Genomic DNA, 27496 nt, shown 5'->3' with positions numbered 1-27496 from the left:
TATATATGCACAGAGTAGTTGTATGTATTGAGTGAATTCGATCTGGAAGGTATTGTAGGGTTTTAAGTGATACAGTTGCAGATATGAAGCCGATACGGCTTCCGGAACCACCTACAAGTCCACGGGCGACAAGCGGCATGCCGGACATCTTCGAAGGCGGCGTCTACGGTGTGATCAGGCGGGCGGTGGTTATCGGCAACGGCTTTCCGTCTTCTGAGAACCAGAGCATCGGCTTGGTCCGGGCACTCGGCCTCTACGACAAGCACACGCTATACGTAAGTTTGGTTGGATTAATTTTTGTTTTGTAGCTTTTGAAAATTGAAATTTCTTAGCTTTGAGTTGCTAATTTGTTGGAGTTGGTTGAATTATGGAGAATGTAATGCTAGAGAACTAAGGTGGGTTTGGAATTATGCCGAGTAGTACTCAGTTTGCTTCACTTGAAGGGTATTCAGTTGATTAAATCTATAGATTATTTGAGTATGTATTAAATGTTTTCACAAGCCACCAGCTATCTATCAAACAGTAGACCACACTCCACAATATCCTAGTGTTGAAGATTGGGAATTTCATAATATGCAAATAAATGCAATCAGGTAATATGACAAATAACTTTTGAAACAGTCATACAAAATTAAACATTGGAGGGGGGCAAACAGGCTACAACGTGATTTAGTGGAAATTCATGGAAGGAAACAAAGCCAAATAACCAAAGAGAAATAAGGCTGCTGCCAGAATTTCCAAAAGACCCAAATAACCAAGGCGCTAATATATATTCCGTAGTAGATAATGCTATCATCATGTTTAATGATAATTGAGGTATAATCTTCTTTTTTTTTTTTTTTTTTTAAATCTATATGAGTAATAGATACAATGGCCACCCTTTGGTTGCTTGAGCCTAGTGTTGTTGGTGATTTAATGTAATTTCCATGGTCTATTCACATTTATTCGGAACTTTCCATTTGTTTTATGTCCTTACAAGAATATACTGTCCATCCCATGCGTCATGGATCATGGTCTGAGTAATTAGATAACCCAAACAATTTACAGAATGGCTAAATAACAAAGTAAACATTTACTTTAGATAAGGCCAATGACTACCCTTTTGTTTGTAATTTTGTATATAATTGAGATAAAATCATTTTTTATATGTAATACATAGATATAATGCTCTCACTCGGTTACGTGATTCAAGTGTTTTTTGTGATTTAGTGGACTTCCCATGGTCTGTTCCTTCCTTGTAAAATTTCCAGATGTTTTATACTGCTACTTGAATCAGGTTAAGTATTATATTCCTTCAGAATGTGAACCATTTTTATCTGTTTATTATCAGAACAAACAGTTTCTGAGGACTTCTTGTCCTCTCTATGGAAGTCCTCCATTCTTCGCCCATTACTAAATAAAGATTGTTTTTCACTTTTTCCTTTAAAAAAAGGGATACCATGGAAATTTACTTTTGCTTGATTTATTCTCTTCCCTCTCTTTTCCTATTTGAATATACTTGGTTTACCAAGTCAATGTTGTTCCCAAAAAGTGTACCATGCTTCAATCAAGGTGTTTATAAAGAGTTTTACTCATTTCATCATCTTTACATGTGGTTGAGTTTTGTCATTCGGTTTGTCAAAACATGCAGCGAGTTACAAGGCCAAGAGGAGGAATTAATGAATGGCTACATTGGCTCCCAGTCTCTCTACATAAAAGGATATATTACATCTTAAACCTAGTATGTGGCTATTCACACCTTCTGGGGGAGGTAGGGCAAATAAACTAGTTTATTTGCCCAAGGAAAATGGTGCTATTGGCCTGTCATCCATTCTTGAAGCTGATGTGAAGAGTATTGTGAACATTGCTCGTGAATCATTTGAGAAGTAAGTTTCTGCCTTTTCTTTTTGGCGGTTTGTTCAAGAGGTTGTTGCAACATTCAACAACTTGCATACTGCTTAAATACTGATTTCTAATTGCTGATGGCTTAGTTATTTTCTTTCAACTATCCATCCAAGATGAATTTTTTTGGGCCCTAGTAATTACATACCTTTACAAATACCTTACAAAATAGTAGCTGATATTGCCGTGGGTTCATATGCTAAATAAATGAATTTAACTAGCATTCTTTCTTTCAATACATCCAGTATCCCTTTCTGTGAATGTACTATCATCCAAATAGATTCCCTGCTAAATCACTCTGATGGAACAAAATGTTGTTATTTTTCAGGGATGGTCCTTTACTAGTGGTTGCATCTGGTAGAGATACAATATCAATTGCGAGCTCCATAAAAAGATTGGCACATGAAAATGTGTTTGTTGTCCAGGTTTGTTAGCAGGCCTGATCATTGTGAAACTTGAAACTCTCTTATGAGGTTTCTTCTGTGAGTAGTTAGAACCCAACCAAACCCCCCCCCCCCCCCCCCCCCTTCCCCCTCTCTCTCTTCCCCCAAACTCTCTCTCTTCCACATCCAACTTTTGCATTTGTTTACATGGTTTACTATCCATGTTTGATATTAATCTGTTTAGAGAAGACAATATTTTTCATTTCCCTGTTTCACATTTTTACTTCAGATTCAACATCCAAGGTCCCACTTGGATAGGTTTGACCTAGTTATTACTCCAAAACATGACTATTTTCCCTTAACGCCTCAAGCAAAAGAGCAAGTTCCTCGGCTCCTTCATAGGTGGATAACTCCAAATCAACCTCCTGATAAGCATGTAGTAAGTATCCATACCATTGGTATTTCTTCTTTTACTGGATTTTGTGATGGAGTTATAACTATAGTTGTGCCTTTTTTATTTTTATGTATTGCGAAGATCCTTACAGTTGGAGCTCTTCACCAAGTTGATTCTACTGCACTTCGGACTGCAGCTATCACGTGGCATGACGAGTTTGCACCTTTACCAAAGCCCTTACTGGTGGTCAACATAGGAGGGCCTTCAAGTAACCTTCTTTCCATCATTGTTCCAATGCTAGAATTTCTATATTCAACTCACATGTTTCACTCTATAGTGGTCTAATGTTAGCTTTATTTTTTATAATTGTGAGGATGGAACATTTTTATTTTATTTTGGACACCATAATTTTATCATGAGCAGAAAGGCAATATAGAAGCTTGAGTTAACATTGTTTTGGTATTTTTGACTTTAGCTGAAAGGTGAGCTGTAAAAGAAGTGGTTTAGGGAAGCTTACTTGAGATCTTCCCTTTTGTGATTTCAAATAAAGTGACCCTATAGTCCACAACATTTTAGATTCTCAATGTCATGTTAATAATTCTTTAAAGCAAATAAACTTTGTTTTTTCTCTTTTTTCATAACAAGGAAATACACACCCATATATATAGATACACAGCCATGATTGGGAGATTATGATTCTATGTATATGTTTAACATAGTTTAGCTAAGTGACTGGTACTTCTAAATTCTTGTAGTTGTCACATTTTTATGAAGTTGAACATTTTTTCTCAGATTTTTATCAGCTATGCTATGTGGCAACAAAAGTTTGTTAAGTAGTAGCCTTAGTGTACCAAAAATGATAATTTTAGGATGGAGGAGCTTGTAATGATATGCGTTGACTGAGAAATGAGCCTTTAAACATGAATGTTGCAGGTGAAAAAATTGTGGATCTTACTGTTGCAAATATAATTGTGAAAAACATTTGGAAAAAAAAAAAAAAAAAGATCAAAGAACTGCGAGCACCATGAAATTGCTACCAAAATATGGCATTAATTTTTTACCTAATCTTCTACCTAATGACTGTCACCTTTTTGTCTAGTATATCAACCATCAGTGAACTAAAATATGAGTGTATCTGTCATATGTTTCTTTGATTAGGGTACTGCAGATATGGCACAGACCTTGCTAAACAGTTAACAGCTTCTCTGCATAATGCCCTTGAGAAATGTGGGAGTGTGAGAATATCCTTCTCCAGAAGGACGCCTGAAAAGGTATACATATTGCCAAAATATTTCTTCTTATTCCAGGGTTTTTAAATCTTGATTTTCTTAGAACACCACTAAAGTGAAATTTGGTTTAATGAGTCTGATTATTTAGTGTGTGATCAACAGATTTCCAATGTTGTCATCAAAGAACTGGGTAGTCATCCAAAAGTATACATTTGGAATGGTGAAGGTATTTTCACTTGAAGTTTGTATTTATACGAGTAGTTGATTTCTGTGATGATGATTTCTGAACAATCATTTAACACTTACTTTTGTGTCACAGAACCAAATCCACATATGGGACATCTGGCGTGGGCTGATAATTTTGTTATAACAGCAGATTCAGTTAGTATGTTGAGTGAAGCTTGCAGCACAGGGTAATGTGTGAAAATAATTATGTTAATAGCCAGATAGTAACATGTCTGTGTTTGTTTGATGTGAAATTGCATACATACTTATACATACACACACTAGCACGTGCATATCATTGACATATTATGAAGTACTCTGTACTTTTCAAGTTCGGATTAGACTGAAATATTGTTTATTTCCAGGAACCTGTCTATGTAGTTGAGACTGAAATTACATACATACACGCACTAGCATGCACATATAATTGACATATTATGAAATACTCTGTACTTCTTTTCGAGTTTGGATTATACTGAAATATTGTTTATTTCCAGGAAGCCTGTGTATGTAGTTGGGGCTGAACGCTGTAGGTGGAAGTTTGTGGAATTCCACAAGGCATTAAGAGAAAGAGGGTTAGTGAGGCCATTTACAGGTCTCGAGGATGTAAGTGACAGCTCTCCCCCCTCTCCTTATCAATCAAACGCAAACACTACCGCACTTTACTTAAATATGCGATGTGGAAAAACATATCTCGTTTTAATACTCAAATATCATCCCTTTTTTCTTGCGCATAAACCTCAGATGTCAGAAACATGGAGTTATCCTCCACTGAATGAAACTGCAGAAGCAGCCAATCGTGTAAATGAAGCACTAGCTGAGCGTGGATGGAAGATTAAAGCGTAGAATTAGCTCCCACATTGTTTGTTGTCTGATTGTTTTGATTAATTTGTGAGGTCTGATCTAAATTTAAATTTGCATATTTCCCTGTATACAGATTTATTCCATATTGTAATGGCACAAAAGAAAAGGGTGGTAGATAAATTTTGGGATGAAGACTTGTCCATTCTTTATACCCATATGGGTTTTCAGGTATCCATAGAATAAACTTGCACACTTGACCAGGCTGTAAATCAGATACAGTCATACAGATGATGATGAGTTTTGCATAACACGAAAGTAAAAGTTTTGTTCCCATTTCCCATGATTTGCTTCAGTAATTTCTTTCTTAGGGTGCATTTCTTTATGCTATTAATGTAATTAAAATTGATTAATAGTGCAAATACTTTTATTATTCTTAAATTATGATACCTTATCACATGATATTGCTGTAGTTACTTTGGCATAGACCCACAATTGCACATTGTTGTTAGTATGCGTGAGTTACATCAACTTATTAAAATCACGTTCACAGAGAAACAAGTTGTTGGATGACATTTCATCCTCGGTAAATTTCACTTTGTGATCTTAGTTGGCAAAAGATCATAATGAAGGGTTGCCCGTAATTGACTGGCCGGTTTAAATTAGGATGTTCCAATTGAAAATTGAATTTGTAACTTTGAAGTTACCAAATCAACAACCTGAATGTTTCATATTGTTGATTTTATTTTTTTTAAAAAAATCCTCCTGTCCAAGTATTGGGAAAAGAAATGTTTGTTAAATGCAAAGCTTTATTATATTGGAGCAAGTTTGCAACAACTCTCCTATTCATCCCATAACCGAAAAAACATTCTCAAAATTAGCATCAAACCACTCCTTGATTTCTTTGATCTCTTCTTCTTCACCACTCTATATGTATCATCCAACCCTACCAAATCTCCTTCAGTAGAGTTCATATATATTATCCTCGATCAGCTCCCTCTCTTCCATCATATCCCTTATCTTCAAGATCGTCATATAAATATATATATCTTCATCTTCAAAGTTCCAATATAATGGAGTCATCATCATCAAAAAACAGCAAAGAAACAAGCATCCTTATGCCAGAATCCAAGCAACTCAGCAGGCAGGAGAAAGGCACAATTATTGCCACCACAAAAGCCACCCCTCTCCACCCACAAATCGGAGGAGGAGGATGGAGGAAATGTGTTGGTGTCGTCCACTTCATTCTCAGGCTTTGCGCTCTGGTGGCGGCCTTGGCCGCCGCCGTTACTATGGCAATCTCCGATCAATCTCTCCCTTTCTTCTCCCAGTTCTTCCAGTTAAAAGCAAGCTACGATGATCTCCCTGCCTTTCCGTATATATCCTCTTCCTTCCCTACAACTACATACTACTACTTTTGTATCATGTAGAACTATGCATGCATGCACTTGTCCTATAAACACTACCATATATATATATAAATTTAATGAACGGGTGAAGCATAATTTTTGTATTTGCTTACTTCTTTCAATAATTAGTTTTTTTTTTTTTTTTTTATTGAATTCGCCGGAAGGTAGAAATTTCATATAATAATAATAATAATGTGTTGATCGAATATTATATTATATTAAATTGTTTAAAATGTGTAGGTATTTTGTGGTTGCAAATGGCATAGCTAGCGGATACCTAGTTCTGTCGTTGCCATTCTCCATTATTTGTATCGTCCGACCACATTTGGTCGGGCTAAGACTTCTCCTCTTCATACTTGACACAGTAAGATGGATCACAATTCACAATTAATTAAGCTATAAAAGAACCTTGTACTTATATGTTTTTGTTAAACCAAATGGTGCGTTTAATAGTAGTAGTGTGGAAGTTACAGATGGAAACCGTACGTACGTGCAGGTGATGGTGGCTTTTACGGTGGCCGGAGCGGCTGCCGCGGCTGCCATAGTGTACTTAGCACACACCGGAAACTCCACCACTAACTGGTTTGCCATTTGCCAGCAGTACACCGATTTCTGCCAGCGTGTCAGCGGCACCGTCGTGGCTTCCCTCATCGCCGCCGTCATCTTCGCCTTCCTTGTCCTCCTTTCTGCCGCCGCACTCAGACGCCACTAAACCACAAAAGGATGCTGTGTGTGTGTGTAGTGTTTATGCATGTATGTATAGATAGTATCCAAGAAGAGTTTGAGTAGGTGTTATCTAATTACTCCCTCTGTCCCATTTTGCATGTCTTACTTTCCTTTTTAGTTTGTCCCAAAATGTCTCTTTCCAAAATTGAACATCACCATCATTCTACTTTTTCCCAAATTACCCTTATGACTTTTGCTTTTATTCCCAAAAGTGAAAAAGTGAAGGGCATAATTGGAAAATACATAACATTTACTTTAATTCCTTAAAAAGCGTGCAAAAAGCAAATGAGACAACCAATTCGGGACGGAGGGAGTAATTTATATCTGTCTAAATGTTTTGTCAGATCTAGATGTGAGGAACCATAGGGTGAGGATTCAACGTTTTAAGAAAAGAATGTGTCAAATAATTTTAATTTAAAAAGTATATGGTATGTTGATTGGGTTACCATATGTTCATATATAGGTGGAAAAAGACAAATCACCAATAGATTAATTCACATTTCTTTAACAAAAATATTCTTTAATATTCACTAGTTGCGTCATTATTGTATTGTATCCTTTTTTTATATTTAACTAGTATTTTCTCCCGTGCGATGCACGTAATGGAATTGTTGTAATATATTAAGAATATTTAAATCGATATATAATTATTTAAGAGTTAATTTTACCAGAGGTCGCTTATCTCCTGAAAATTTCAAATTTAGTCCTAGACAATAGTTATTAATTATTACGATTTATTCTATATCATAATTCTTACGTTAATATTCTTACTATTATTATTAACACTTAATTACTTTTAGATATTATTATTACCACTTATATTATTATTATTAGTTTCTTTTCAAGTTCTGTTAGTATATAATGGCCGTGAGGCACAATAATAATATAACAATAATTAAATATTCTTGTATTGTATTCCGTGAGTCACAATAATAATGTAACAATAATTAAATATTCTTCTAGGATTTCTATTACCATCATTAATTATTCCCTAATTTTCCATAATTAAATAATTTAATCAATTATAAAGAGAGATTATTAAATAATACACATGACATTTTTTAATTTAAAAATTTAAAAATTCATTAATAAAACATAAGGTTCTGATAGTTTTTTCTTAGAAAGTATTTAATAAATCATTTTTTTTAGAAATTAGTGGGTCAAAACCGCCAACTGCAATTTGAAGTGGATAGATCTCAAAAAAATACGCGATTTCAAAATCACATTTGTCCAAAACGGACAACCAAGTCAAAAGTTATGCCTTGCCGAACTTTTGACACTTTATATACAACCTATAAAAAAAAAATTAAAAAAAAAAAATTTAATCGCTGGTTCAGCCAGCGAAGTAGCCGCGGAGGAGGCCGATTCCGGACTTCCTAGCCGCGGCCAGCGCCGTGATAAAAAAATTATTATTTATTATTAGGGGGGTTTGAAAAATATTAACCCAAAATGTATATGTGTTGTTTTTGTTTTTAACCCAGAATTTTTGTACGAATAGGAAAGTAGAAATCAATATATTTTATTAGGAAGAGAGATTTTTTAGGAATTGGCGGGAAGTTAAAATTGCTGGATTTTGTTTTTATATATAGTATAAATGTATAGATAGATAGATTACAATAGGAATTATATTACAATATTTTATAATATTAGAATAGAATTTTAACCCAGAATTTTTGTACAGATAGGAAAGTAGAAATCAATATATTTTAATAGGAAGAGAGATTTTTTAGGAATTGGGCGGAAAGTTAAAATTGCAGGATTTTATTTTTATATATAGTATAGATGTATAGATAGATATATAGATTACAATAGGAATTATATTACAGTATTTTGTAATATTAGAATAGAATTTTAACCCAGAATTATTGTACGAATAGGAAAGTAGAAATCAATATATTTTATTAGGAAGAGAGATTTTTTAGGAATTGGGCGGGAAGTTAAAATTGCAGGATTTTGTTTTTATATATAGTATAGATTAGATGTGCAAAGAGAATTTTTATCCAGAATTATGGTACGAATTGGAAAGTAGAGATCAATATATTTTATTAGGAAGAGAGATTTTTTAGGAATTGGGCGGGAAGTTAAAATTACAGGATTTTGTTTTTATATATAGTATAGATGTATAGATAGATATATAGATTACAATAGGAATTATATTACAGTATTTTATAATATTAGAATAGAATTTTAACCCATAATTATTGTACGAATAGGAAAGTAGAAATTAATATATTTGATTAGGAAGAGAGATTTTTTAGGAATTGGGCGGGAAGTTAAAATTGCAGGATTTTGGTTTTATATATAGTATAGATTTCTCATAATTAAATAATTTAACCAATTATAAAGAGAGATTATTAAATAATACACAGGACATTTGTTAATTAAAAAATTTAAAAATTCATTAATAAAACATAAGGTTCTGATAGTTTTTTCTTAGAAAGTATTTAATAAATCATTTTTTTTAGAAATTAGTGGGTCAAAACCGCCAACTGCAATTTGAAGTGGATAGATCTCAAAAAAATACGCGATTTCAAAATCACATTTGTCCAAAACGGACAACCAAGTCAAAAGTTATGCCTTGCCGAACTTTTGACACTTTATATACAACCTATAAAAAAAAAATTTAAAAAAAAAAAATTAATCGCTGGTTCAGCCAGCGAAGTAGCCGCGGAGGAGGCCGATTCCGGACTTCCTAGCCGCGGCCAGCGCCGTGATAAAAAAATTATTATTTATTATTAGGGGGGTTTGAAAAATATTAACCCAAAATGTATATGTGTTGTTTTTGTTTTTAACCCAGAATTTTTGTACGAATAGGAAAGTAGAAATCAATATATTTTATTAGGAAGAGAGATTTTTTAGGAATTGGCGGGAAGTTAAAATTGCTGGATTTTGTTTTTATATATAGTATAAATGTATAGATAGATAGATTACAATAGGAATTATATTACAATATTTTATAATATTAGAATAGAATTTTAACCCAGAATTTTTGTACAGATAGGAAAGTAGAAATCAATATATTTTAATAGGAAGAGAGATTTTTTAGGAATTGGGCGGAAAGTTAAAATTGCAGGATTTTATTTTTATATATAGTATAGATGTATAGATAGATATATAGATTACAATAGGAATTATATTACAGTATTTTGTAATATTAGAATAGAATTTTAACCCAGAATTATTGTACGAATAGGAAAGTAGAAATCAATATATTTTATTAGGAAGAGAGATTTTTTAGGAATTGGGCGGGAAGTTAAAATTGCAGGATTTTGTTTTTATATATAGTATAGATTAGATGTGCAAAGAGAATTTTTATCCAGAATTATGGTACGAATTGGAAAGTAGAGATCAATATATTTTATTAGGAAGAGAGATTTTTTAGGAATTGGGCGGGAAGTTAAAATTACAGGATTTTGTTTTTATATATAGTATAGATGTATAGATAGATATATAGATTACAATAGGAATTATATTACAGTATTTTATAATATTAGAATAGAATTTTAACCCATAATTATTGTACGAATAGGAAAGTAGAAATTAATATATTTGATTAGGAAGAGAGATTTTTTAGGAATTGGGCTGGAAGTTAAAATTGCAGGATTTTGGTTTTATATATAGTATAGATTTCTCATAATTAAATAATTTAACCAATTATAAAGAGAGATTATTAAATAATACACAGGACATTTGTTAATTAAAAAATTTAAAAATTCATTAATAAAACATAAGGTTCTGATAGTTTTTTCTTAGAAAGTATTTAATAAATCATTTTTTTTAGAAATTAGTGGGTCAAAACCGCCAACTGCAATTTGAAGTGGATAGATCTCAAAAAAATACGCGATTTCAAAATCACATTTGTCCAAAACGGACAACCAAGTCAAAAGTTATGCCTTGCCGAACTTTTGACACTTTATATACAACCTATAAAAAAAAAATTTAAAAAAAAAAAATTAATCGCTGGTTCAGCCAGCGAAGTAGCCGCGGAGGAGGCCGATTCCGGACTTCCTAGCCGCGGCCAGCGCCGTGATAAAAAAATTATTATTTATTATTAGGGGGGGTTTGAAAAATATTAACCCAAAATGTATATGTGTTGTTTTTGTTTTTAACCCAGAATTTTTGTACGAATAGGAAAGTAGAAATCAATATATTTTATTAGGAAGAGAGATTTTTTAGGAATTGGCGGGAAGTTAAAATTGCTGGATTTTGTTTTTATATATAGTATAAATGTATAGATAGATAGATTACAATAGGAATTATATTACAATATTTTATAATATTAGAATAGAATTTTAACCCAGAATTTTTGTACAGATAGGAAAGTAGAAATCAATATATTTTAATAGGAAGAGAGATTTTTTAGGAATTGGGCGGAAAGTTAAAATTGCAGGATTTTATTTTTATATATAGTATAGATGTATAGATAGATATATAGATTACAATAGGAATTATATTACAGTATTTTGTAATATTAGAATAGAATTTTAACCCAGAATTATTGTACGAATAGGAAAGTAGAAATCAATATATTTTATTAGGAAGAGAGATTTTTTAGGAATTGGGCGGGAAGTTAAAATTGCAGGATTTTGTTTTTATATATAGTATAGATTAGATGTGCAAAGAGAATTTTTATCCAGAATTATGGTACGAATTGGAAAGTAGAGATCAATATATTTTATTAGGAAGAGAGATTTTTTAGGAATTGGGCGGGAAGTTAAAATTACAGGATTTTGTTTTTATATATAGTATAGATGTATAGATAGATATATAGATTACAATAGGAATTATATTACAGTATTTTATAATATTAGAATAGAATTTTAACCCATAATTATTGTACGAATAGGAAAGTAGAAATCATTCTTCCAAAATGCTGAACCCCAACCCTAAGGGCCCCCCCACACCCCGGCCCGACAGAGCATTTGAGAACCACAGAGGCTTTATCATTAGAATAGAATTTTAACCCATAATTATTGTACGAATAGGAAAGTAGAAATCATTCTTCCCAAAGGCTGAACCCCAACCCTAAGGGCCCCCCACACCCCGGCCCGACAGAGCATTTGGGAACCACAGAGGCTAGATCGATGCTCACTGCGCACAAGGAGCCCCCCTCTCAGCTGGTGAGACTCGATCCCTAGTCATTCTTCCAAAGTTTCACCTTTATGACCAGTTGAGCTACCCATTCGGGCAGGAAAGTAGAAATCAATATATTTGATTAGGAAGAGAGATTTTTAATGAATTGGGCGGGAAGTTAAAATTGCAGGATTTTGGTTTTATATATAGTATAGATGTATAGATAGATAGATAGATTACAATAGGAATTACATTACAGTATTTTATAATATTATAATAGAATTTTAACCCAGCATTTTTGTACTAATAGGAAAGTAGAAATCAACATATTTTATTAGGAAGAGAGATTTTTTAAGAATTGGGCAGGAAGTTAAAATTGCAGGATTTTGTTTTTATATATAGTATAGAAGTATAGATGTATAGATAGATATATAGATTACAATAGGAATTATATTACAGTATTTTATAATATTAGAATAGAATTTTAACCTAGAATTTTTGTACGAATAGGAAAGTAGAAATCTATATATTTTATTAGGAAAAGAGATTTTTTAGGAATTGGGCGGGAAGTTAAAATTGCAGGATTTTGTTTTTATATATAATATAGATATAGATATAGATGTATAGATAGATATATAGATCACAATAGGAATTATATTACAGTATTTTATAATATTAGAATAGAATTTTAACCCATAATTATTGTACGAATAGGAAAGTAGAAATCAATATATTTGATTAGGAAGAGAGATTTTTTTGGAATTGGGCGGGAAGTTAAAATTGCAGGATTTTGATTTTATATATAGTATAGATAGATGTATAGATAGATAGATAGATTACAATAGGAATTACATTACAGTATTTTATAATATTAGAATAGAATTTTAACCCAGAATTTTTGTACTAATAGGAAAGTAGAAATCAACATATTTTATTAAGAAGAGAGATTTTTTATGAATTGGGCGGGAAGTTAAAATTGCAGGATTTTGTTTTTATATATAGTATAGATTTAATTTAATTTATATATAGTTAATAAAGAATTTCTCTTTTTAAAATTTAACAAATAAATAATAATAATGGGGAAATAACATATTTATCACATTAATAGAGCTGGAAATATGGTGAGTCAAAAGAAAAACCAATGATAACCTAAGTAGTCAATCTTTTTCACTGTCCATTTATATATGCGACAACCTCCATAATTGCCTCCTTATCCAATCAAATCCCTTGATATTAGGACCTTAATTTTGACCACAAATGTTTTTACTTGTCTCAGTTGTCTGCCTATAGGTTTTCCAGCTGGCTATGGTGTATGAGGGCCTTATACATCAAGATTTATTTTGTTCGTGTCTGACAAGATCTAAAAAGATACAAACCACTCTTTAATTATATATTTTAAAATAGTTATTTTCTCAATGTTCGAATTCAAAATGATTAAACTATAAGAGACGACTTATATTATCTTATCAAAACTCCAATTATATTTCATTTTATCCATTTACTATTTATTGATTAAATTAATTTTTTTTTTTTTTTACGCAAACTGGATATCGACGAGAGTATGAGATTATAACTCATAATTGCACTTGTGTCTCATGTTTAACCAGATTTAACTCTTTTGTTTCAAATATTGTAAGAGTGATGTGATAATGGTAATAAATTTATTTTAAGAAAAATTCTACATATAAAACTATATCATATCATCATATTATGTATAAAATTGGATCAATATAATCCTTAATTTTGAGTATGGTGTAGCTTTATTATTTCCTTAAAAGTTAGGATTTTTTTTCATTTATTATTTGTCAATTCTAATGTGTTTGAAATATGAGTTACGATATGTGTAAATATTTTTTCCTTTGTTATTTGTCAACTCTAATGATAAATAACATAGTTTTTAACGGAGGACTAAAAGTTAGGGATGCAATATGACAAAATTAAAAGAATATGACCCACAATAGTCAAGGACTAAAAGTGAAATTTGCGATTATACCACAAGGTGTTCCAAATCTAATTAACCCAAGGGTAATTGTCACTTAACTTGTGGGAATTGAACTCAGATTATATCCCTAGGATCATTCCCACAAAAAAAGCTCATTTGCCACTTAAGCTACCTCTTTGGATTAATATTTTGGTCTTTATACTATTTATTTCTTTCCAATTCAAATAGATACCAAACACTGAAATTGAAATTCTCAATAATTCTATTTCTACAAACCAAATATTGAAATTTAAATTCCTACTTTATTCTACACTATTCTTCCCCCATGGAATTACAATTCTTTTCCACTTAATTTCCTCCTTGCAACCAAACGTCCCGTTAGAGATACCTATAATTTAGTAAAGGAATTAATCACTTTGTCAACATTGAAAATTAATACTATATATAATACCATTTATAATGTTGTTAAATGATCTTAAAAACAAATTGGAAAGATTTTAAATAAAAATGTACTTACCAAACATAAAATTTAATTTAATAATAAAAAAAATTATTGGACTCAAAGATCTATAAATATTTCCATTTTAAGTTATAAAAGCCACCATTTTGGGCAGAGAAGTATCCTGATTTCCACACCTTTTCTCCCAAAGCCAAACTTCAAGATCAAGTTTTCAAAGCTACCATCTTCCCCTCTCTCTCTCTCTCTAGACTGTACTTTTCCCCCTATGGAAGTTTGAAACGAAATTCAATCAAACTTTATGCTCTGATTTGCATGCCAATCATTTCCAAAATCCAAAATCTTCCCAAAAATATACTAAAGGCAATATGAGCTGCCATGGCTGTTCATCATTCATCAATACTCCCCCATTTTCCTCCTTTTTGCCCGCTCTCTTCCCACACTTTTTGACCGCTATAAAAGCACCACCCACTGTACTATAACCGGTGCCAAATTCCCCAGAAAAAAGGAGTCAACACCCTGTTCTTCTACCCCTTTGCATTTAGATCTGTAAAACTTCAATCCCTTTCAAAAAAAAAAAAAAAAAAGGTTCTTGATCCATGTTGAAGGTATAGCAGTGGTGTTATACTATGTTTTTGGTGGCTAAAGCATGAATGGATTGGAGATGGAAGAAATGGAGAAAACTGCAGGGTGATCATTGCTGAGCAGTGACCAGTAAGAGAAAGGTTCAAACTTCAAGGACTCAAGTGGGGAGATCAGAAGATAAAATGGACACAAAAAGATCAGAAAATGGTTCATTTTCCAGTGAGATTCTGCAGAGAATGGGGTCTGACAATGGGAAAGAACTCTCGTCTTCGGCTCGAAAGTTGGTTGCTTTTTGGGAGATCAAAGGGGCTGCTGCACTGGGGAAGGAAGAGAATTTGCAGGAAAGAAATGGTGGAGAAATGGGCAGGAAAGAGAGGAGCTTGAAGTCCTCCAAACATGGCTCTTCAAAGGCCTCTCAACTCTCTGATCCTATTTACAGTCCTGTTTCTGAGGTCAGGTGTGATTTTTCTTGTTTTTGGTTATTCATTTGAATCATAAAAACTTATGGGTTTTTGAGTTTAGTAAACTCTGCTTTGGGTTCTGCAGAGAACGGAAAGATCTAAAGTGGAGATGAGTCACAGAAGAATACCTTCATTTGGTACTCAAAAAGTTCTGCAGAATGATTATTTCTTGCAGGTAGTAAATCTCCACTGCAACTTTTATCACTTCATTGTTCTTATCAATTGCCATTCTTTAATCTTTACCAAGAAACAATCTCCCCTCTCCTTCATCTAAAAGGAAATGGAAAAAAAAAAAGATTCAATTTTTAATGTTTTTAAAGGACAATGAAGATAAGTATTGAGACCTTAAGACTTAAGTGAATTGATTAGACCCCTCGTGTATAGAGTGTACATACAAGGAGTGGGAACCCGGGAACTGATGGGTGATTCACAATTTACCTCTTCCAGCCCCTTTGAGTGTTGAGCATATAATATATAAACATAAATGTGTAATCCAACTATCAACTTAGGCTTTTAGTTGAGATTGAACACATGCTTCAATATGGTATCTGAGTTAACTCCATGTCAATCTCCGCGCCCGTCCGGACACGTGAGGAGGCCTGTTGAGCATATAATATATTAACATAAATGTGCAATCCAACTATAGCTTAGGCTTAATGTATCAGAAAAGAAGACTGAATTGATTGATTTTCCCAGTTCATAGGATAACAAGCAATAAGTGTTACTTCTAGGAAGTGGACAAACAGAGAACATGATCTGGTTCTGTCTAAGGTTTTATCACAACCAGCACATGTTTTGTTGTTTTCCACCCTGGAATTATTCCATCTTGTGTCGCCTCTAACCTTAATTCATGGGAAATCGACGAAACAGATAACATGATCCGATCCGGTGTCTGTTCATGACACTTCCATTGCAACCATATCCAGTTTGTTGCTTTCCAACATGGAATGCTTTTGATGTTTTGTTATTATAATGAAGGGGGGAAATTCTTGTGCTGTTTACCAGGATGATAATAATAATATGCAGCAGACTGGTGGGAGTAGTTCTCAGACCAGACATCTGTTGAAGGATGTTTCACACAGTCTGACAACCTCGAAACAGCTGCTGAAAGTTCTGAGCCGAGTGTGGAGCATTGAGGAGCAGAAAACCACCTGCATTTCCCTCTTTTCGACTCTGAAATCCGAGCTCGATCGAGCATGTATTCAAGTGACTAAACTGATCCAAGAAAGGAGGCACAACCACAGCGAGGTCGATGCACTGCTGAAATGGTTCGAGGAGCAGAAGGCGGTTTGGAGGATGAAGGAGCACTGCAAGGTTCAGAGTGCTCTTACATCACTGGTTGGAGAGCTGAAGACCGAAAAGAGGCTGAGGAGACAGGCCGAGAGGCTGAACAAGAAGCTCGGGAGAGAGCTGTCTGACACGAAAACATCCTTAAACATGGCTGTCAAGGAGGTAGAGAGCCAGAAGAGGGCGATGGAGGTGCTGGAGAGAGTGTGCGAGGAGCTAGCAAAAGGCGTGGGCGAAGACAAGGCGAAACTCGAGGAACTAAAGAAGGAATCTGCTAAGGCTCGCGAGGAGGTCGAGAAGGAAAGGGAGATGCTGCAATTTGCTGATATATTGAGAGAGGAAAGAGTGCAGATGAAGCTCTCAGAAGCTAAGTATCAATACGAGGAGAAAACCGCAGTTCTTGAGAGGCTAAAAACTGAAATGGAAGCCTGTTTATCCTCCAAAAGCTGTGAAGGAAGTCTATCCCAATCCCCCAACAATGAAAAGATCAAAGCCCTCCAGAAACATTTCAGGGAAACCCTCCCAGCCTCGGGTCATTTTCCAGACAAAAACGAGAGGGAAGAGAGCGATTCTGCAGACGAAGAAGACAGCGAGCTGCACTGCATAGAACTAAACATGGATGAAACCAGCAAGAGCTATGAGTGGAGGAACTCCTCAAACCCCCCAACCACTTCCCAGGAAAGAAGACAAAGCTCTGATCCCATAGAATGGGAGTTCATCAGCAATGGTGGACTGTTTGAGAGTGGGTCATCAGAGCCCTGGAGAAATGAGTTTGAAGATGAGATTGAGAGATATCACATGATTAAGGATCTGAGAGACCATTTTGTTTCTGCAGCTTCCAAGATACCACCACCCTCCCAAGATTTTGTCACTCCAACCTAAAACAACATCATGAATCAATCACTACGCTTTCCAGTTTCCCTAGCAGGGTGAGTGCTGATGAGTTTTGTGATTTTATCAGTTCAATTTAGTATTACTATTCAAAGTTCCATTTATTTTTTTTGGGATAAATTGTATAAAAATTGCAAGTTGCTACTTGCACTTAAAAGTTTTATAGACATATTGCGCTACTCGTTTTGTCTCACTTTATTATATGAGCAAGAAAATAACTCATTTGTCTATATATTGGAGGTGTTTGGTAAATGGCGGTTAGCTGATTGAGTTAGTGGTTTTGACTAGTTGATAGCATTAGCTGATTGTAAAAAAGTGTTTGGTAAATTAGTTGTTATCTGATTACATATAAAATGACTTTCTCAAAAAACTGATAAAAAAACTACTTTGAGCAGTTTTTTGAATTTTAGTATTTTAGAACAAAAATTGTTACAAAAAGCTAATTAATCAAACACTCCTATATATTGTTGATAGTTTAATCATGCCAAACAACTAATAATAATCAAATAAGCTAAAATTAACTGATACGTTAACTATTTTACATGGCCATTATGTTTCGTTCTACATTATCAACTCAACCTTGATTATACTTTAAAACACATTTTGTCAAAAGTCGTTTAGTATCAATTATTTAATTCAGCCTATAAAGAACAAAATAAAGAAGTTGATTTCTTAGTTTGAGTCGGTCAATCATGATTAACCTAGTTAGGTTGGTTTATTTCATGGGTATTTCTTTGCTTACTAGGATCACAAGACGGTTGTGGGATCCGGACGGTCCGGGAGAGACTACCACGGCTCCTCTCTTCTCGAGAAACACAATTTTTTTGATGAGTTTTCCTTCCACCCATCCTTGTAGAATATATGATTTATATATATATATATATATATATATATATATATATATATATATATATATATATATTGTATGGCCTAGGAATGTTATAGTTTTTAGCAAGTGAGTGCTTCTTCCCCGGATGTTTCCTCCTCGTGTTAGATAAATAATTATTTAATTCAAATATCATTTCATAATACAGTGCACAAAACATACACAATGGGACACTGTACTCTAGCTCTTCCATTTAAGTCCAAATGCACCAGTGATGTGAATAACAATACAAATCAATCCTTCCAAAAGTCAAAGAAAAACTCTAACTTTGTGGCTCAAATCACACCACCAGTCTATCATATACAGAGGGGGGGGGGGGGGGGGGGGGGGTAATCCAAATTCTTTCCATTGGGTTATATAAGCATGCATGGCTTTTGAATGTATTTATGAAGGCACCAAGAAAACATGCATTGATCATGTCTCAATTATACCATGGCAACTATAATGACTTGTCTTGGATTCTTTAGACCACATGCATGCACACATTCCACCACAACAGTGTGTGTGGCTGTCATGTGTCTTGGCATTAGAGTAAGTTTTAAATGGTGAGATTTAAAATTACTAGGAATTTTTACCAGATACGAAATATTGTTCTTTAAAAAATTGAATTCCCAACTCTAAGGGTCTATGTCCTGACCAGCAGTGGTGGACTCAGGATTCTTTGTTAGTGGGGGCGGAACATTACAACGAAAAAGATAATTTGAAAAAAAAAAAGATGAAACACTTAAAAAATATAATCATAAATATTTTTTGATATGAGTAAAAAATAAAACATATCAAAACTTTATTAAAATATTCATAATAAAATATAAAACATAATTAATTTGATAAAATAATTAGAATAGAAAATGCATTATAAATTATACATCTCAATATATAATTAATAATAGTAAAAAAAACCTAATACGCGCCCTGCCAACTGAACCACCAACTGAACCAAATCAACACTTATTTACATTTCTGTGTTTTATTATACTTATACTTAAAACATGTTCTATATATACATATATACATACAAGGATAATATAGGGGTGGGGGTGGAGTGAGTGGGGCCAGCTGCCCCATGCTGGGTCTGCCCCTACTGGCCAGAACATCTGGAAGGATGTAAAATATGGTGACTCAGCCGAAACATTGGTTATTAGGTTGGTGGAAATTTATTTTTTAGTGTTATTAACTTCTCTTTATCTATGTTTTTGTTCACTCGACCTTCAGATTCGTAGAAAATATTATTTCCATCCTTGCATTATTGTAAAAATTACCACTACGAGCAAGGATTTCATAATATCCCTATTTCAATGAATACAATAGTTATATATCTTGAAAACATTATTCTGATAATCGATCTCAAACGGTACTAGTAATAAAATTAATGATATCTAAGAAAGGAAAATACTTGGTGTACTCCCATTTAATACTCCCAACTTGTACTCCCTCTCACATATGCTTGATGTAGACATTTTTCTATGGACTCACATGTTGAAAATAACCAATCCTAGCTTGCCACATCAGGGAGTACAAATGAGGGAGTATAATTTGAGAGTTCATGTAGTAGAACTCTAAATTATATATATGTATGTGTGTGTATTGAGGCCAAGCTAGGGAGGGTACTCCTCATTCTCATGGAGATGGGGATCAGTTCTAACAATGTAATGTACATTATTTTAATACATAATATACATTATTCTAACACATAATGTACATTATTCTACCACATAATGTACATTATTTTTACTCATAATATTCACAACGATGTTAGTTGTGTGGATCATGGTCCATGCAAATTGCTTAACACTTCAAAAAGGGTTCATCACATGCCACTTAAAGTCTTGAACCCTTGGACTCATTGTAGTAACACATGCACAATTGATGAAAGGCATATGGTCTAATATCATCCCAAGCCCATTACCTAGCTAGATGTCTCTTGGACCATCATCCACTTTGGCAAATTAATAATAGTTTAATAGGAGAATTTTCTCAAAATTTTCAAAATAAATTATGGCCCTGGTTGGTAAAATGGCTGTTAGCTGATAACTGTTAGTTGTTAGCTGATTGTGTTAATTAGAGGGTATAAATAGTTGATAACATTAGCTGATTGTAGAAAAGTGTTTGGTAAATTAGCTGTTAGCTGTTTAGTATAATTTCTTTTCTCAAAAAGCTAATTGAAAAAGTTAATTGGGGTAGCTTTTTCAATTTTAGCCTTTTGGAGTTGTAAAAAGTTAATTAACCAAACATTTATATTGATATTTTAACTAAATCAAACAATTAATAGTGGTCAAATAAGCCAAAATTGACCTATAGGCTAACTTTTTACCAAACAGGACCTATATATTTTCAAAAAATTATACTCCATAGTATATAGTGTGCTAGTATTAATTTTTTGGTTGAATTAATAATTAAATATATACAATGAAATTGCAACATGTATAATTATTATTGTTGTTGTTATAATTATTATTATTAAGAAATACTATCACATCATCTTATAAAATGGTTTCACTATTACATGTATAATTATTATTGTTGTCGCCTTCTCTGGGAGGAAGGCGATCAGATCTGGTCGTCTTTTTAAGTCACTTCTCCGGCGAAAGCGACCAACTCTGTCGGAGAAGGTGATCTTTTGGTGGATGGTGATTTTTTTTTTGGTAAGATTTCTTAGGTCAACGGAAAAAATATAGTCAATTATGTAATTTTACTGGTAACCTGTTAGAAGGTCGCCTTTGCTTCTCCATGGAAGGGGACCAATTAGCTGTTGCCGGTCGTTGGATTTTCGTCGAAATAGTGCCTGAACTGAAATGACTTATAATAAGTTATTTACTGGTTCAGGTCATTTACTGGTTCTTGAGTTTCATTGTCTTAATTTAACATTTTAAATGGTATAATTATATTTTTTAAAAATTTAGAGACCTAATTCACGTTTCAAGTAAAATTTAATGACTTACTTGACATTTATAAAAAAAAAAATATTGACATTTATTTATTAAAGTTGTAAAGCGGAAAAGCTGACACATGGTATCCACGTCATGAATCTTGGAAATCGCAAATATGTGAAAGCATCGTGGGGCCCACTTGCATGCACACACAGAGCAATGACACGTAGTTCACCTCTCACGTGACATGCGACGTTGCCGAGTCACCAAAGCGCCCCTCCGTACAACTTCAGCAGTTCAGCCCCAGCCACCGCTCGCAGGCCGCCACCGCCACCGTGGCTGATTCCCATTTTTCCCATTCCTAAAAGTAACCGAAAGTAAAAAAAAAAAAAAAGTTTCCGTTACTATTTTCTTCCTTCGATTCTCTCCTTTTCCCTCAAGTCTCCCTGTATATATATATATATAGGGAGAGAAAGAGAAATAGAGAGAGAGAGAGAGATACATACATATAGAGAGAGAGAGAGAAAGGAAGTTGGTTGTTGCTGGGAGGAAAAGTAATGGATGATGGGCATGCGTCTTCTTCGAGAAATATTAACAATAATAATAGTACTACGGAGATACCGTTAGCGACGGCGTCGGCGATGTTTCCGGGGTTTCGGTTCTCGCCGACCGACGAGGAGCTAATATCGTACTACTTGAAGAAGAAGCTCGAAGGGAGTGATCGGTGCGTTGAAGTTATCTCCGAGGTTGAGATATGGAGGCATGAACCTTGGGACTTACCAGGTATTCTCTTCTCTTCTCGATCATTTCTTACCATTAATTAATCAGCTAAAGCTAAAAACCTATGTCTAAAAAAAAAAAAAAAATTAAAACACCATAAATAAAATTTATTTTGTTTATTATATCTCAAATATTTTCTTAAAAGGGTCCTAAAAGGTGGTAAGATATACAGGTCCACCCAAAAAAGTTGGCTTTATGTCCCATAATAAAGCAATCCATGCTTTCTTTATTGTACTTTCTGTCAATGCATTTTTCTTTAGGATAGCTTTGAAAGTGAAGTAGTAAAAAGCTCTAAGCTTTAATGTGGACTAGTGTTTCTTTATCTGTAAAAGTTTCCTGGCCCTTGAGAGTGAGTGAAATGTTTTCTTTTTGTTCTTTCCAAAAATATAGGTGAATTGCAAAAAAAAAAAAAAAAAAAAAAAAAAAAAAGATATTTTTTTCCAGCACCCATGTATTGTGTTTAATGATGTTTTTAACATGGAATAAATTCTAGTTACTACTAGTCTAGGTTGTCCATTTTTATCTCATTTTAAAATCAAATTGCAAAGAATCAATTTTTGTTATATGGTGGTGAGTACAATAATTCTTGAATGAAAGAAGTGGAAAGGGATCTAGAAAGCTAAAACTGGAAATAAAAGTATTGCTTGAATTGATTTGGCTCATCTCCTTACCATTTCTTTGATAACACACATTCTGGAACTCTTATTGTAGGGTGCTTATCTTGCTTCACTCTTGTCTTTGATTTGACAAACATCATTGCTTGTGTTGGTGGTAACTTATTGTCTTATGTGAGAAAAGAACAGTTATGAATCTTAGGTAGTAAGATGTTTTTTTCCACTTTCACATGAAGTTATGAATTCCTGGCTGGGAATATGTCTAGTTGTCTAAGGTTTAGGCCACGGTTTAATGTTATATTGCTCTATTAAGTTATATATGTGTTTATTCTTATGGAAGCAGTCAAGTCTGTGATTCAATCGGATAACGAGTGGTTCTTCTTTTCTCCTCGAGGAAGGAAGTACCCGAATGGATCACAGAGCAGAAGAGCAACTGAGTCTGGCTACTGGAAGGCCACAGGAAAAGAACGAAACGTGAAGTCTGGTTCGAATGTGATTGGAACGAAAAGAACCTTAGTGTTCCACACTGGTCGTGCGCCTAAAGGACAACGAACACAATGGATTATGCACGAGTATTGCATGAACGGGACGAGATCTCAACCTCAGGTAATATCGTCGAAGTTCCAAATAGTATGTAGTGTAGTACAATTTCTGATTGATATCATTCGAGAATATTCTTGACAATTCAATGAAAAATTATTCATAATGTGAAGTTAGCACATTATTGATCACTCTGGTTCCTTTTTGATCACTAGGATTCAATGGTAGTTTGTCGCCTTCGAAAGAATAACGAGTTCCATTTGAACGAGGCTCCAAGGAATCAGATGAACGATTCCAATGCCAATAATTGTATGACAGCTTTGTCCGGGGCAGATCCTGCTGGCAGTTCGGGCGGGGTAAATGCAGGGGAAAGCTGCTCGAAGGAGTGTAGCAGCAGTTTCAATTCTCACTCGGTTGAGCAGATTGATTCCGGTTCTGATTCCGATGAAAAGCTCGTTAATGAAATCTCTCTACACCATCCGCCCGGGCATCAAAAGGTAAACTTTTCTTTATATTTTTACATCCACTTGGTTCATTCTATGTTCTTTCTTTTTAGCACAACATATATGACATGCTTGTGTTCCAGGACTTTTTCGACGCAGAAGACTGGTTTGCAGACATAATGAAAGACGACATTGTTAAGCTCGACGATTCTTCGCTCAATCCCCGTCTTGATGCCTTGCCAGCCACCACTACGAAGCCCGAACCAGAACCACAGCAAAACCAGGCGACGATGGCTGCTCAAGGCTTTACACCAGACCTGTTCCCCTTTCAAGGCACAGCAAACCGGAGGCTTCGACTGAGAAAGGAAGCGGTGGGGTTTTCTGAAGCTGCACGGGGCGAGGTGTTGCCCAGGTGTTTGGTTAGCATGATGTCCCGGGGGAGGATGAAGCGCTGCTCGATTTATGTATGTTTCCTCAGCCTTATAATTCTGCTGTTTTGCTGTTCTGCTTTAATTTACTTCTTCATTTGGAGAATCTGATGAAGGTGAGACATAATAGAAATGTGCTTTTCTATAATATGATATAGTCAGCAATTGATTAACATATGACTGTACATTATTACTGTTCTTTCTACTTGTAAATGTAATTCTAATCTAAATTGTAAGATCAGAGATGATCCTTCTGGCTGGTGTATCATATGCCCTAACACTTGCAGACACAGAACAAAGATTCCTTAAAAATGTTTTAGGTAAACCACATAAAACACATCAACAATGTCCTAAAAAGAGCTGGTCTGATTCTCTCCGGCAAGAATAAAAAAAAAAACTAAAAGCTCACATTTTCTTCTTTTTCTCCCAAATACTGCCAACTAAACCGGTGAGCTAAGCTCGTACAGGTAAAAGCAAGTCACAGTATAGTTTCATCATAACGGACATTTAATTATGGAGTAATATTTTTCTTTATTTGTGATAAGTACCCCATTTCATGGCGGAACCTATCAACTTCAATTTGGTTGCTGTAAATTATAGTCTTGTTTATTAATCTATTGACAGAGAGGTAAAGTAGATGGTGATAATTTTACCATTATTGAGTTAAACCTAAAATACCTAACCTATCCAATTTCATTTAGTGATTTTTATTATGGATTAATGCTCTTAGATAGAATTTTGGTCAAAAAATTCAAAGCTTAATTTGTTGGAGTTGTTGATTAAGATATAGTGCAGAATTGAATGAAACATTATTATGGTTTATATTTTATAAGCTAACATGATATACTAATTGGAAATTAAAATTTTTGTTGTACATCACAATAATCACTCTAACTCGTATATAATATGATTCACGATTGATATATATAAACTAATAAACGTTTATTGATTTATACATGATTAATACGGAATAATATTTTATTTTTGCTCATGAATACATATATTATTAGTAACAACTCCTCACATAATTAAATGGTGACTCAAAATAGAAATTTATTTATATTGTCAAAGAGATAGTCGAGTGGGTGGAACATGATTTATGTACCAGAAGGTCTTGAATTTGATGCTTGGTCGAGTCCATCGCACTGGTTTCCCTAATGCGATTTATCTCTCCTGTGTGGTTTGTACACTATTACTTAGGAGCAAGATATATCGAATGCACACTTTCGAGTAGTGACAGGATTTCTGTCTTCACCAATATACTAGGTGAAGATCATTATAAACCCCAAGATCAACAGTGCATAATGATACACAAGTTCACATGATAGCATTGGTTCACATTTGGAACTATGTCAAATAGGTCCCTAAACTTTACACCAAAAGTGAAAAATAATTAAGTCAAATTAAATTTACCGGTAAGACCGTAAGATTACTGGATGCCTAACTAAAATGACTTTAATAACTACTGCAGCAACACCTTCATTGAGACTTGAACCCACAACCTCTAATTTAGGAGTTCAATTTGGTATCATTGGACTTGTAGTCCTTGACAATAATAATATATGTTAATATGTTAAAGAGGTATTAGCACAAGAATTTGTATTGTCATTAATCAAGCATTCAGAAACCCAATTCAATATATATAATGCAACCAACCTGTCCACATGTTAATTGGTATACCAACTTAAGGTTTAATATTATATATGACAAAATTATAAGATAATATCATAAAAATATAGTTCTAGCTACACATATTGCACCATATACTGTAGTACTAAATACATTGTTTCACAATCTCAACCGAATTGGCCGATAATTGGTTTGATATTCACAAAGCTTTAAATTCGACTACTTGTAGGAGTTGTCTATTGATCTTTAATTTGCTGGCTAGGGTCATAAGACAAGTTAGTTTTATCATAACGCACATTCAGATTGCAGTATGCAAGTATAAAAAACATTTTAGTGTAATTGTATGCGTGAGGCATTGTTTGATCTTGACAAAATAAAACACTCTAATAGATCAAAAATTTAATTCTTGTAAATTGTAAAGATATATTAGTGCAATTTAAGGTTTGCACATGCTGAAGCGCTTGATCTGGATGACGACAAAAACATAATAATAATAATAATAATAATAATAATAATAATAATAATAATCCTCTATAATAGTATAGATCAAGAATCAAATTTGATTACCCAATGTGGTAGTTCAGGTGGCAAATGAGCTCTCTTTGTGAGAAAGAATTCTGGAATAATTCGGATTCAATTTTTACAAGTGACAAGTCATCTTGGGCCAGCTCTTGTGCCTCTCGGACCGAGCGGGGAGTTGGCATTAGGTATTGCATGCTATATTTATTGGCCATAATTTAGAAAACCACCAAATCATGAAGCACATATATGATCTTAGCTAGCTAAGTTGTTGTTCTACCCACTTTCAAATATAATGATGATCGAGGTTGTGAAAAACTTAATTGATAGTTTTAATTTAGTGGGTATAACAACAGCCGTTATATATCTTTTAATGATAAGTAACACACACGTACTTCCACCCATTGCTACTCTACAACATATATATTTAATCTCCAACTCCTTATATATATAAACCCCAGCATGCAGGTTCTATCCCACACTTGGTAGCAGCCGCCCCCTGCAGAGATTTCCGACAATCTCCTTAATTTCTCCGAACAAAATACTCTAATTAACGTTGTCACCTTCGAACAGATCGAAGGGGAAGTATATATTCAACATCGTACGAGTACGATGTCTAACCATTCATCATCACAACAGAAAAAGATGAGCCACGACGACGATGAGACAACACCGGAACTCGACTTGAAGCTCAACCTATCACCGCCAGGGACCACTGCAACTACTCCTTCGCCGCCGCAGCCGCCTCTCGGATCACCTTCTTCTTCTTCTTCTGTAGAGCGATCGGGATCGCCGTCGTGGTCGTGCGTGTCTCGGGAGTTGAGCCCCGCGGCGGAGGACATCAACGCCGGCGAGGTCCCCATGATGCTGGTTGGCTGCCCTCGGTGCCTAATGTATGTTATGGTGGCAGAGACGACTACTCCAAAGTGCCCCCAGTGCAACAACACTGATTTGCTTGATTTTTAATTTTCCTTTCCACCAAAGACTACAGCCTCCACCCTTAAAAGTTAAAATAATTGAATAATGCATTTTATTTTTCTAAAACA

General features: G+C 34.1%; 4 protein-coding genes and 1 pseudogene across 8 annotated transcripts; all 5 read left to right on the top strand.

The window, feature by feature from the left end:
• Positions 1–4: 4 nt before the first annotated feature.
• On the top strand, positions 5–5249 carry LOC109191659 (annotated as a pseudogene).
• A 690-nt stretch (positions 5250–5939) lies between these two features.
• Positions 5940–7077, top strand: LOC109191625 (casparian strip membrane protein 2-like). The gene is made up of 3 exons (XM_019342235.1): positions 5940–6288; positions 6563–6686; positions 6819–7077. Exons 1-3 carry the CDS (start codon positions 5987–5989, stop codon positions 7032–7034), a joined length of 642 nt encoding a protein of 213 aa, XP_019197780.1. The 5' UTR covers positions 5940–5986; the 3' UTR covers positions 7035–7077.
• Positions 7078–14679: 7602 nt separating this feature from the next.
• LOC109191618 (uncharacterized protein At5g41620-like) lies at positions 14680–17916 on the top strand. 4 transcript variants are annotated; one of them, XM_019342228.1, is made up of 3 exons: positions 14680–15557; positions 15652–15741; positions 16572–17916. In XM_019342228.1, the coding sequence occupies exons 1-3, from the start codon at positions 15288–15290 to the stop codon at positions 17733–17735; spliced, it is 1524 nt and encodes a 507-aa protein (XP_019197773.1). In that variant the 5' UTR covers positions 14680–15287; the 3' UTR covers positions 17736–17916. The 4 variants fall into 4 exon arrangements, with proteins under 4 accessions (XP_019197773.1, XP_019197770.1, XP_019197772.1 ...); XM_019342225.1 differs by having other exon boundaries at positions 16545–17916; XM_019342227.1 differs by having other exon boundaries at positions 15652–15744.
• A 3902-nt stretch (positions 17917–21818) lies between these two features.
• On the top strand, positions 21819–24565 carry LOC109191644 (NAC domain-containing protein 60-like). 2 transcript variants are annotated; one of them, XM_019342261.1, is made up of 4 exons: positions 21819–22280; positions 23232–23497; positions 23647–23928; positions 24018–24565. In XM_019342261.1, exons 1-4 carry the CDS (start codon positions 22055–22057, stop codon positions 24411–24413), a joined length of 1170 nt encoding a protein of 389 aa, XP_019197806.1. In that variant the 5' UTR covers positions 21819–22054; the 3' UTR covers positions 24414–24565. The 2 variants fall into 2 exon arrangements, with proteins under 2 accessions (XP_019197806.1, XP_019197807.1); XM_019342262.1 differs by having other exon boundaries at positions 21821–22280; positions 23235–23497.
• A 2497-nt stretch (positions 24566–27062) lies between these two features.
• LOC109191623 lies at positions 27063–27416 on the top strand. The gene has a single exon (XM_019342234.1). It carries the CDS (start codon positions 27063–27065, stop codon positions 27414–27416), a length of 354 nt encoding a protein of 117 aa, XP_019197779.1.
• The last annotated feature ends 80 nt before the right edge of the window (positions 27417–27496 follow it).

This window comes from Ipomoea nil, unplaced genomic scaffold, assembly GCF_001879475.1.
Source record: "Ipomoea nil cultivar Tokyo-kokei standard unplaced genomic scaffold, Asagao_1.1 scaffold1708, whole genome shotgun sequence".
Lineage (NCBI taxonomy): Eukaryota > Viridiplantae > Streptophyta > Magnoliopsida > Solanales > Convolvulaceae > Ipomoea > Ipomoea nil.
The sequence above is the reverse complement of the archived record's forward strand: the minus strand, read 5'-3'. Positions and strand labels throughout refer to the sequence as shown.